This window comes from Gopherus evgoodei, chromosome 4 (genome assembly GCF_007399415.2).
Source record: "Gopherus evgoodei ecotype Sinaloan lineage chromosome 4, rGopEvg1_v1.p, whole genome shotgun sequence".
In the NCBI taxonomy this organism is placed as follows: Eukaryota; Metazoa; Chordata; order Testudines; family Testudinidae; genus Gopherus; species Gopherus evgoodei.
The window spans coordinates 121130026-121142316 of NC_044325.1; the positions used below are offsets into that span (position 1 = coordinate 121130026).

Genomic DNA, 12291 nt, shown 5'->3' on the forward strand with positions numbered 1-12291 from the left:
GGGATGTAGCAAGGGTAGACAACACAGCTTTCTGTAGATATGTTACTTGTTATACTTGATGGATAAATATCCTGTAAGATGTATTTGGTGTACTGAGTTTGTCAGGTCTGAGGTTTGAGCTTTTTGTAAAGAACAGAGGACCCTTTGCCAAGTGCTTTCTGTATGAGGGGGTCACTGCTCACAACACGTGTGCAGATCCTTGTATAGGAAACAACCATTTAAAACAGAGAGGCCAAAAATAGTGATTAAAGCACTAAGGGCACTGACTGAGCCAGTCATAACAGGCCCCTCCGGTGCCTCTGTGGGACTAATAACTGCCATAATTCTTCCTGGGTCTGGGATTCCTGAACCACATGGTATAGGAGGTCTTCACGGACCTCAAATTGGGGTCCCTGCAGAGTCTGTTGCTCGGTGCCCCCATCTGGTCAGGGTTTGTCACCTGCTCCCAAGCCCTACTCATGAAGTCCCCTCCAAGCTCCAGCCACTAGCATTCAGTCACTCTGTCATCCTGACATTGGAGGGGGGATCTTCGGGGGTACTGGTTTTAGGAGGTGGAGGGTCTGCCACCACATCCTCCAGGCCTTCCTGCACTACATAGCATCTCTTTAGTGGGCTGACCTTTTCTTCCTCTGGTGCCCAATGGCGGCAGTCCTGCACAATCTTGCAGGAAACCCCCGCCCCCCCCAGTCCTCTCCCAAAATCACGGGGTAGGCCAGCCTTGGGGCCAGTCCAACCCAGCACACCTTCTCCTGGCACCCATTGGCCAGCCATACCCACACAGCTGGGTCCGACTGTATATCCCTGTTCACACACTGTAGAAGTATTGGGGCCCCTGCTAGATTGGTCGACCAAATTGGCCTAGATGAGTGTCTGGCTACAGCCCAAGTCAATCAGCATGGTCACAGGAGTGCCTTATACCCATAGGGTTATCAGGAGTTTGGCACAGCCTTTCTGGTGTGCCTTGAAGCCTGTGGCTAATGCTTGGCCATAGCTGCAATCCATGAGGACAGTCATGGTGGAAATGCCCTTCTTAGCCACACTCACAGCATTTCCCCAGTTCTGCCCCCATTGGGGTGTTCATGGTTGGGTCAACTGGTCTCCCTGTGAGTGTTTTTTCCCTTGACCCAAGGGTAGATGTGAAGTTCCCCTGGTGTTCTCCGGACTGGAGAAATTATAACCTATAACATTACTATAACAACAATTACTATAATATCACTATAACAACAATGCTCAGTGCATCATGAGCCTTCCGAAGACACCTGAAATGACAAACTTTGCATTAGATACCACACAATAATATTATAAGGGTGAACATGGGTGTATAGGGTGTTCCCACGAGGGACAGAACATCACAGTGGGGCTTAGGCAGGAAGTCCCACCCGACACCGGTTCCTCATTGGACAAAGGGTTGGGCTTAGGAAGCGATGGGAGGACAGAGCGGTTCTGGCTCATTCTGTGTGCTGATTGGTCAGGGAGAGGGGCTGTAGGGCAGGAACACCTGTCAGAACAGCTGTCATGACCCCTATTCACAGCGTGATCCCTTTTGTCTGTGTTTCTCTCTCCGGCTTCAGCTTGTGGGATTGTGAGCTCACAGGCGCTTGCTGTGGGGATCTCGCCAATGTTCTCAGCACCAACCAGAGTCTGAGAGAACTGAAGTTGTGTGCAAATTCTCTGGGCGATGCTGGAGCGCGGCTGCTGTGCAAGCGACTGACACACCCAAACTGTAAACTACAGCAACTGGGGTAAGTAACATTTGGCCTCCTCTGTGTATTCACAGGTGTCTTCTATGTAAAGCGCTGGACAAAGTGAGAGATAGTGGAGGGGACAAAAGGGTTTTTCTGTCTTTCTGTCCCATTCTGATGGTTTCTGGGGACTGAAAGTCACCTCGTTACCCCCCTGTCTACAGCAAGAGGGGATCTTACTTGTAGTAGGTGGGCATCAGCTCCTTGAAACCACCAGCTCTTCCCTCACTCACTCATTCACTCACTCAAGCACTTTCCTCTGGGCTTCCACCAGCCCCAACTTTGCCTGCAGCCTGACAAGGAGGCACCTTAATCACTGAGTCCCTTTGCATGGTTCTCCTGTGATACACAGTCCCTGACTCTGGCTACTCACATAAGTACCAGATCCTTTGCACCCAAAGGTGCTGTGTACCCCAGTTTACCTTAAATGGCTGCTCTGGTACACCACTCAACACTTGTGAACTCTTATAATAAAACAAAAGTAATTATATTTAAAAAAGAAAATGATTTATCTAGAAATGAATGAAAGTGATAGAAACAACTGGTTACAACAGAAAACAATATTATAAACTCTTGAACCCGGGTCTTCACCTGTATGTCTAAACCTAGCTAATAATGTAGATTTTCACTACAAAGTTCAGTCAATTGAGGAACTAGCTGGTTTCATATGAACCAAGATCCAAACATTCAGGACCAATCTTCTATTGGTTTCCTCAGTAAATGAATAGACAGTGCCTTTCCCAACACTCTGTTATACTGAAAACTGTTGTCTGCAATCTCCTGCCTGCTGTAAGGTTTGTTTTCACCTCCAAGTGGTTTTGATATTTGCCATTGTCTTTGATGGCTTTCCATTGACAGTTCTGCGATGTGGCAAGGGTAGACAACACAGCTTTCTGTAGATACGTTACTTGTTATACTTGATGGATAAACATCCTATAAGATTTGTTTGGCGTAGTGAGTTTGTCAGATCTGAGTTGACAGCTGTTTGTAATGAACATGGGACCCTTTGCCAAGCGCTCTCTGTATCACACTCAACCCATTTTCTTTTCTCTTATTCTTTATCTTTCCTCTTATTACACCAACTCCATCTCATGCTGGCCCTGGTGTTCTTTCTGGCAAATGATATTCTTCCTTTGGGCCTAGAGCACTCTCATCTCTACCTCCTAAAGGAAAACAGAGGAGAGAGAGGACTGAGTTCAGCTACAAAGCAAACCATGAACCAGCAAAACTACTGAACAAATAAGAAAATTAAAACAAAAAAACTCTATATAAGATACTAACAACGTTATTGAATAAATGAATTAAAGGAAAAAAATCCAGCTCCTCATTTCCATGAGCACTGACACCCCACGCTGCTGTTGCTCTTCATTATACACTCTGGGTCTCCAGGCCCACAAACGGTATGGGACTGAGGAATGCTGACCCTTTGTCATTGCAGCTACAAGTGTGAGGTGTTGTGGCTGACAACACATGTGCCGATCCTTGTGCAGAACACAACCATTTAAAACTGGCAATGCTGCAAACCAAAAAGAGTTACTAAGGGTATGTCTGCACTACGGGATCATTCCGATTTTACAGAAACCAGTTTTTTGAAACAGATTGTATAAAGTCGAGTGCACGCGGCCACACTAGGCACATTAATTCGGCTGTGTGCGTCCATGTACTGAGGCTAGCGTTGATTTCTGGAGTGTTGTATTGTGGGTAGCTATCCCATAGTTCTCGCAGTCTCCCTTGCCCATTGGAATTCTGGGTTGAGATCCCAGTGCCTGATGGGGCAAAAAACATTGTCACTGGTGGTTCTGGGTACATCCTCACCCCTTCCTCCGTGAAAGCAACAGCAGACAACCGTTTCGCACTTCTTTTCCTGGGTGACCTGTGCAGATGCCATACCACAGCAAGCACAGAGCCTGCTCAGCTCAAGACAGCAGTCATGGACGTTGTAAACACCTCGCTCATTCTCGTGCAGTTTATACTGAACCAGGACCTGAAAAACCAGGCGAGGAGGAGGCGGCTATGGAAGCGTGGCTACGAGAGTGATGAGGACATGGACACAGAATTCTTTCAAACCACGGGCCCCGGCACTTTGGAGATCATGCTGGTAATGGGGCAGGTTCTAGCCATTGAATGCCAATTTTGGGCCTGGGAAACAAGCACAGATTGGTGGGACCACATAGTATTGCAGGTATGGGACGATTCCCAGTGGCTGCAAAACTTTCGCATGCATAAGGGTACTTTCATGGAACTTTGTGACTTGCTTTCCCCTGCCCTAAAATGTCAGAATACCAAGATGAGAGCAGACCTCAGAGTTGAGAAGCGAGTGGCGATAGCCCTCTGGAAGCTTGCAACACCAGACAGCTACCGGTCCATCAGGAATCAATTTGGAGTGGGCTAATCTACTGCGGGGGCTGCTGTTATGCAAGTAGCCAAAGCAATCACTAAGCTGCTGCTACAAAAGGTAGTAACTCTGGGAAATGTGCAGGTCATAGTGGATGGCTTTGCTGCAATGGGATTCCCTAACTGTGGTGGGGCGATAGATGGAACTCATATCCCTATCTTGGCACCGGAGCACCAGAGCACTCAGTACGTAAACCGCAAGGGATACTTTTCAATGGTGCTGCAAGCACTGGTGGATCACAATGGACATTTCACCAACATCAACGTGGGATGGTCGGGAAGGGTTCATGACGCTCTCGTCTTCAGGAACACTAATCTGTTTAAATGGCTGCAGCAAGGGAATTACTTCCCAGACCAGAAAATAACAGTTGGGGATGTTGAAATGCCTATAGTTGTCCTTGGGGACCCAGCGTACCCCTTGATGCCGTGGCTCATGAAGCCCTACACAGGCAGCCTGGACAGTAGTCAGGAGCTGTTCAACTACAGGCTGAGCAAGTGCAGAATGGTGGTAGAATGTGGATTTGGTCGTTTAAAGGGATGCTGGCGCACCTTACTGACTCGTTTAGACCTCAGCCAAACCAATATCCCCATTGTTATTGCTGCTTGCTGTGTGCTCCACAATCTCTGTGAGAGTAAGGGGGAGACCTTTATGGCGGGGTGGGAGGCTGAGGCAAATCACCTGGCCACTGATTACGTGCAGCCAGACGCCAGGGAGATTAGAAGAGCACACTGGGAAGCGGTGCGCATCAGAAAAGCTTTGAAAACCAGTGTCATCGCTGGCCAGGGTACGGTGTGACTGTTTGTGTTTGTTTCTCCTTGATGAAAACCCGCCCCCTTGATTGACTCATTCCCTGTAAGCAATCCACCCACCTCCTTCGATCACAGCTTGCTTTCTAAGGAAATAAAGTCACTATCATTTAAAAATCATGTATTCTTTATTAATTGATTATAAAAAGAGGGAGAGAACTGACAAGGTAGCCTGGGTGGGGTTTGGGAGGAGGATAGGAGGGAAGGAAAAGGCCAGTAAAAACGTTCAAAATAATGACAGCCTTTTGGTTGGGCTGTCCACTGGGGTGGAGTGGGAGGTTGCACGGAGCTTCCCCTCCACGCGTTCTTACATGTCTGGGTGAGCAGGCTGTGGAACGTGGTGAGGGTGGTTATACAGGGGCTATAGCGGCACTCTGTGATCTTGTTGCTGTTCCTGAAGCTCCACCAGATGCCGGAGCATGTCAGTTTGATCACGCAGCAGCCCCAGCCTTGCATCCCGCCACCGCTGATCTTCCTGCCGACACCTCTCATCTCGAGCATCTCTACTATCTTCACGTTCACTGGTATCTTTCCTGTACTTTGATACCGCGTCCTTCCACTCAGTCAGATGAGCTCTTTCATTGCGGGTCGATTCCATGATTTCAGTGAACATTTCGTCTCGTGTCCTTCTTTTCTGCCACCTTATCTGAGATAGCCTTCGGGACGGAGGAGGGAGGCTTGAAAAATGTGCAGCTGCGGGAGGGAGGGAGGGAAAAAAAGGGGGAGAAATATTTTAAAAGATACATTGTACAGAACAATGCTTATACTCTTTCACGGTGAACAACACTATTCACATTACATAGCACATGTGATTTGAGTACAAGGCCGCATTTTGCATCTTGATATTGAGTGCCTGCAGCTGTGGTGTTAGAGATCACAGATGCAGGTCCGGGCAATAGACTTCGTCTTGCATGCAGCCATGGTAAGCCATTGTCTTTTGGCTTCTGCAGCCTTCCTATGTTCAGCGCCCTCCTTTCCCACATACCAAGCAAAGTCCGTTGAGTGCTGCGGCTTTCCTGTTAACGTGCAGCAGCAGAAACCAACCCCCCGCCCCATCCAATTCTCTGGAATGATAGCTTTACCCCTCCCCCCACCGCGTGGCTGGTATCATGGAAGATCCCTGCTAGCCACCCCCCGACCCCACTGCGTGGCTGGTATCAGGGAAGATCACTGCTAGCCAAACACGAAAAAGCTCAGCACCAATCATCTCTCCTCTCCCAGCTTGGCTAACTGCAGGGAAGAATTTTTTTTTTCAGCCACAGGCAAACAGCCCAGTAGGAATGGCCACCTCTGTCTCCTTATTTAAATTCCCGTATTTCAATCAGGTTACCATGAACGAGATCACTCTCCTGAGGATAATACAGCGAGTTAAAGAATGGATGTTGCTTGAATGCCAGCAAACACCGGGACCATATGCTGCTAGGCTGTGTCATGCAATGATACCAGATTACTTGCTACTAGCATGGCGTGGTCAAGTGTCCTACCATGGAGGATGGAATAAGGCTGCCCTGCCCAGAAACCTTCTGCAAAGGCTTTTGGAGTACCTCCAGGAGAGCTTCAAAGAGATGTCCCTGGAGGATTTCCGCTCCATCCCCAGACATGTTGACAGACTTTTCCAATAACTGTACTGGCCGCGAATGCATCTCAAGTCCTCAGGGCAAATTAATCATTAAAAAACGCTTGCTTTTAAACCATGTTTTATATTTACAAAGGTACACTCACCAGAGGTCCCTTCCATGGCTTCATTGTCTGGGATAACCGCTTTGGAAGGGCTGGGAGGGTACTTCCGTCAGGCTGAGAAAAAGGTCCTGGCTGTTGGGGAGAACGGAGTGCTGTGTGCTCTCTGCAAGCTCGTCCTCCTCTTCCTCCTCCTCCTCCTCCTCCTCATCTTCTTCGTCTGCAGAATCCTCAGGCATGGCTGAGATTACCCCCTCTTCAGAATCTATGGTTGGGGGGGGATAGTGGCGGCGGACCCCCCTCCCAGAATTGCATGCAGCTCAGCATAGAAGCGGCATGTTTGCAGCCCTGTCCCGGACCTTCTGTTTGCTTCTTTGGTTTTCTGGTAGGCTTGTCTGAGCTCCTTAACTTTCACCCGGCACAGTGCTGAGTCCCTAGTGTGGCCTCTCTCCATCATGGCCTTGGAGATTTTTTCAAAAGTTTTTTCATTTTGTCTTTTGGAACAGAGTTCTGCTAGCACACAATTATCTCCCTATATAGCAATTAGATCCAGTACCTCCTGTACGGTCCAGGCTGGAGCTCTTTTTCGATTCTCAGACTGCATGCTTACCTCTGCTGATGAGCTCTGCATGGTCACCTGTGCTGATCAGCTCTCCACCCTGGGCAAATTCAAAAGTTCATAGGGCTTTTCCTATCTACTTGGCCAGTGCATCTGAGTTCAGATTGCTGTCCAGAGCAGTCACACTGGTACACTGTGGGATACCGCCCGGAGGCCAATACCATTGAATTGCGGCCACACTAACCTGAATCTGAAATGGCAATACTGATTTCGGCGCTACTCCCCTCGTCAGGGAGGAGTACAGATATCGGTATTAAGAGCCTTATATATCAACATAAAGGGTTTCGTGGTGTGGATAGGTGCAGGATTAATTCAGTTTAATACTGCTAAATTCGATATAGACTCGTAGTGTAGACCAGGCCTGTGTTTCTCTCTCCGGCTGCAGGTTGCGGGATTGTGAGCTCACAGGCGCTTGCTGTGGGGATCTCGCCGCTGTTCTCAGCACCAGCCAGAGCCTGACAGAGCTGAAGCTGAGTGGTAATAATCTGGGCGATGCCGGAATGCGGCTACTGTGCAAGGGATTAAACCACCCCAACTGCAAACTGCAGAAACTGGAGTAAGTAACATTTGGCCTCCTCTGTGTATTCACAGGTGTCACCTATGTAAAGCGCTTGACAGGATGAGAGACGGTGGAGGGGACAAAAGTGTTTTTCTCTCTCCCTGCCCCGCTCTGATGGTTCAGCGGGGCTTGTTACTCCCTGCCTACAGCAAGAGGGGATCTTACTCGTAGTAGGTGGGCATAATCTCCCTGAAACCACCAGCACTTCACTCACTCAAGCACTCTCCTCTGGGCTTATGTCAGCCCCAGCTTTGCCTTGCAGGCTGACAAGGGGGGCACCCTAATCTCTGAGTCCCTTTGAATGGTTCTCCTGTGATACCCAGCCCCTGACTCTGGCTACTCACATAAGTACCAGATACTTTGCATCCAAAGGTGCCATGTACCCCAGTTTATCAGATTTACCTTAAATCACTGCTCCAGTACATCGCACAGCACTTGTGAACTCTTGTAAGAAAACGAAAGTAGTTTATTTAAAAAAGGAAAAAAAGATTTATTAGAAATGAAAGCAAGTTATGGAAACAACTGGTTCCGACAGAAAACAAAATCATAAAACCATGAACCTGGGCATACACCTGTAAGTAGTTACCTTTCGTAGCTAATAAAGTAGGTTTTCCCCACAAAGTTCAGTCAGTTGCAGGACTAGGTAGTTTCATACAAACCAGATGCAAACATTAAGGACCGCTTCCATGTCAAGGCTGAATCCCCACTCTGGCACTTTTTAGTGTAGAAGGTGGGGGCCCGCAAGGATTTTAAAAAATAATACTTGCCACTCCAAGCTTGTATACAACTCCCATGGTTACAGTTTTTCTCTGATCTTGGCTTGGTAAACGCTACCACCATCAAAATTCAAAAAAACCCAAACCCTTGGATCCAGGAAGGAGCATTTCAGAATTCCTCCCTGTGGGGTATGCTCAAGCCCTTTCCCACCCACCTCCGGGAAAGAGCTGAGAAAGAAAACATAGGAAATTAGCTGTTGCTATCATCTAATCAAACAATATGCACGAACCTCTTAGGACACCAGAAATTCAATCCTGTTCTTAAAAAAGGTAAATTTTATTAAAAACAAAAAAGAAAGAAAATACATCTGGTATTTAGGCTTTTGCTAGATATTAAAAGATCAATTGCAAAAACTAAGCACTCAAACTAGCTTTCTTGGGGGTTCTGCTTAAAGGTTACAAGCAAAGAAAAGCATCTGGGGTTAGCACATAGGAGTCCATTAGCCATAACAGAAATAGCCCTAATCGCATCTTTCAAAACATTCCTGATCTACTTACACATTTGGGAGTTCCAGATAAGTAGTTCTAGGTAAGATCTGATGGTTTATGATCATGCCTGGTTTAAACCTACGTACAGCATTGCTGCTCACTGTCTCTGCTTTCTGGAGAACAACCACAAACACAAAGGGTAAGCTTCTTTCCCAATTAAAAAGTTCGAGCCTTCCCATTGGCTCTTTTGGTCAGGTGCTCTTTTCCTTACCTGGGGGATATTGTTAACCCTTTACAGGTAAAGCAAACAGAGAACAGCCACCAAGAGGAACTTTATAGCTAGCTGGCTGGCTGAGTGTCCAAAAAAGGGAGTAACCTGCCCCCCCTTCATTTATCACACCCCACAACTCCTAAATGGGTTTCCTCAGTGATGAATACACAGCACCTTTCTCTACACTTTGTTATACTGAAAAGTGTAGTCTTTTGTATTCATAGCCAGGGCGATCCCCTGTCGCACCATCCAAGGGTACATCAGTGCCAATTCCAGCCTGATTGGCTGAGAGCTGGGTAGGTGGGACTTCGGATGGCCAGACGGCTGCCCTTTAAATTCTGGTTGGTCAGTGGAAAGGCTGAGGGGCGGTGCTTAGTGATGAAATCTTACCACAAACCTTAATCCTTATTGGTCAATGGCAGAGGTTTAAGGATTTGGGTATCTGGGCCATTCACAATGTTAGTTGGTCAAGAGTGAAGTGCAAGGGGTGGGGCTTAGGTAGGAAGTCCCACTCAACACCAGTTCCTCATTGGACAAAGAGGGAGGACTTGGGAAGCAGGGTGGGGAGAAGGGGAAGTTCAGGTTCATTCTGGGTACTGATTGGTCAGGGAGAGGGGTTGTTGGGCAGGGACACCTGTTAGAACCGCTATGATGAGCCCTATTCACAGCGTGATCCCTCTTCTCTGTGTTTCCTTCTCCGGCTGCAGCTTGCGGGATTGTGAGCTCACAAGTGCTTGCTGCGGGGATCTCGCCGCTGTTCTCAGAGCCAGCTGGACCCTGACAGAGCTGAAGCTGAGTGGTAATAATCTGGGCAATGCCGGAGTGCGGCTACTGTGCGAGGGACTGAAACACCCGAACTGCAAACTGTGGAGACTGGAGTAAGTAACTTTTGGCCTCGTCTGTGTATTCAGTGTCCTCTATGTAAAGTAGAACCAGGATCCCAACATTCAGGACAGCCCCAACTCCTCAAGCATAGTCATATTTCAGTCAAACAGCATCACACCTGGGCCTAATGGGCGTTTTGACTAACAACAGGGAGAGTGACAAAGGCTGAAGAATAAGTGTGGGACAGCAACCTGTTGAGTAGTTGAATGGAATATCCTTTTTCTGTTGTTTCCAGGACTCATTGGTCCAATGTAATTCCACTCTGCAAAAAGAAAATCTCATCCCCCAAAGGGGTAAGCATATGAATCCCCTACAGAAATTAGTTTATGAATCTCAGTTGTACCATCAAATCATCTGTTTAGCATGTGGTTCTGTAAAGGAATTCCCAGGTATAGCAGGTCATTGCTGTGAATGCCTGGTTTTGCACCTGGCAGAAGAAGGAATACCTCTGAGCTTTATAATGCATTAGAGTCTGTCCTGGAATTGGAAGTGTATGGATTTCTTGAATTTTGAGGGAGCATACAAGCTGAGTGGACATAAGAGAGGAGACTGTGATTTCGGAGATAGATGAGGAGTTGATGAGATTGAAGAGAAGGCTTCCTCTGAGGCTGAGACTGTTAATTTTTGTACACACAACTATATTCTAAAACCCAGCATCAACTTGGATTGATTAGGGAAATATATAGAGGCATAGTAGCATTTCCATGATTAAGTATGAATTAAGATTTACAGTTAAATCAGGACTGAAACCCCTTTATTTTACACTTAACATTTTGTTATAGACAAAAACCAAGGTTTTCCCTGCCACTGAACTCAGAAATGATGGATTCACATGTCCTCCACCATTCCCAATAAGTCTCCTGAGTCCCATGTTATCACAGAGAATCATGCCGTCTTATAGAGGATAATGGTGAAAATTTCATGATTTTTAAGCCAGTTGTGTAACTCTGTTGCCTGGCTCATGTTTTGGGAACACTTTCAACATACAATGAGTGTGTATCCTATTGCAATCTTCTGGCTGCAACCTTTCTACAAATAATTAAAAAAAAAACCCTGAGTTCCCTGATTTCTCCTTTTCCCCAGCCCCTTTTTTAAAAATCTGTTCTCTTATTTCTCTTTGCTCGGGTATTTTCTTTTCTCTTTTTTCCTTCAGCCTTTCACTTGTCTGTGTTTACCCTCCAATTTAACTCATTTTTTCCTGCCATTTCCTTTCTAAACCTCTCTCTTCAACTTCCCCTTTTTCCTCCTTTTTCTCTCTGTTCCCTTGATACTCCCTTTATAGCTCTTTCATTCTCTCTCTTTCACCCTCACCATCTTTATTAATTCTCCTCCCCCTCTTTCCCCATATCACTTCCTATGGGGCCTCTATTCCATTTAGGGTCTCTCCCCCCTTTCAGTGCTTTTCCTCAAAGGTCTCTCTTACAGTTCACACCATGGTGGGTCTTCACTTACCCCACCTAAACCTTATCTCTTCCATTGAACATATCATGGTGCAAGGGAAGAAGGTCGTTTCCTTACCCTTATAGTAATTATTTGGTCCTGGTCCTACCTCAGTTGTAAGCCTGACTGAGGAAAAGTGGATGGAAGTTTATGAAATGATTCAGTCACCTGCCTCTATATAAATCTATGGTACGCCCACATCTTGAATACTGTGTGAAATGTGGTCGCCCCACCTCAAAAAAGATATATTTGAATGGGAAAAGATTCAGAAAAGGGCAACAAAAATGATTAGGGGTATGGAACAGCTCCCGTATGAGGAGAGATTAGTAAGATTGGGACTTTTCAACTTGGAAAAGAGACAACTAAGGAGGGAAATGATAGAGATCTAAAAAATCATGACGGGTATGGAGAAAGTAAATAAAGAAGTGTTATTTACTCCTTCTCACAACACAAGAATTAGGAGTCACAAAATGAAATTAACAGGCAGCAGGTTTAAAACAAATGAAAGGAAGTATTTCTTTACACAACACCCTGTCGACCTGTGGAACTCTATGCCAGAGGGTCTTGTGAAGGCCAAGACTTTAGCCGGGTTCAAAAAAGAGCTAGATAAGTTCATGGAGGCTAGGTCCATCAATAGCTATTAGCCAGGATGGGCAGGGACGGTGTTCCTAGCGTCTGTTTGCCAGAAGCTG

At 46.7% G+C, this 12291-nt stretch overlaps 1 protein-coding gene across 3 annotated transcripts in view; it reads left to right on the forward strand.

Annotated features, from left to right (window-relative positions):
* LOC115650589 (NACHT, LRR and PYD domains-containing protein 3-like) overlaps positions 1-12291 on the forward strand; it is a 78944-nt gene that overhangs the window by 44059 nt on the left and 22594 nt on the right. For all 3 annotated transcript variants that reach the window (XM_030560769.1, XM_030560771.1, XM_030560770.1), the window contains 3 exons: positions 1572-1742; positions 7625-7795; positions 9982-10152. In XM_030560769.1, coding sequence (XP_030416629.1) covers positions 1572-1742; positions 7625-7795; positions 9982-10152 — 513 coding nt within the window. The remainder of the gene's footprint in view (positions 1-1571; positions 1743-7624; positions 7796-9981; positions 10153-12291) is intronic.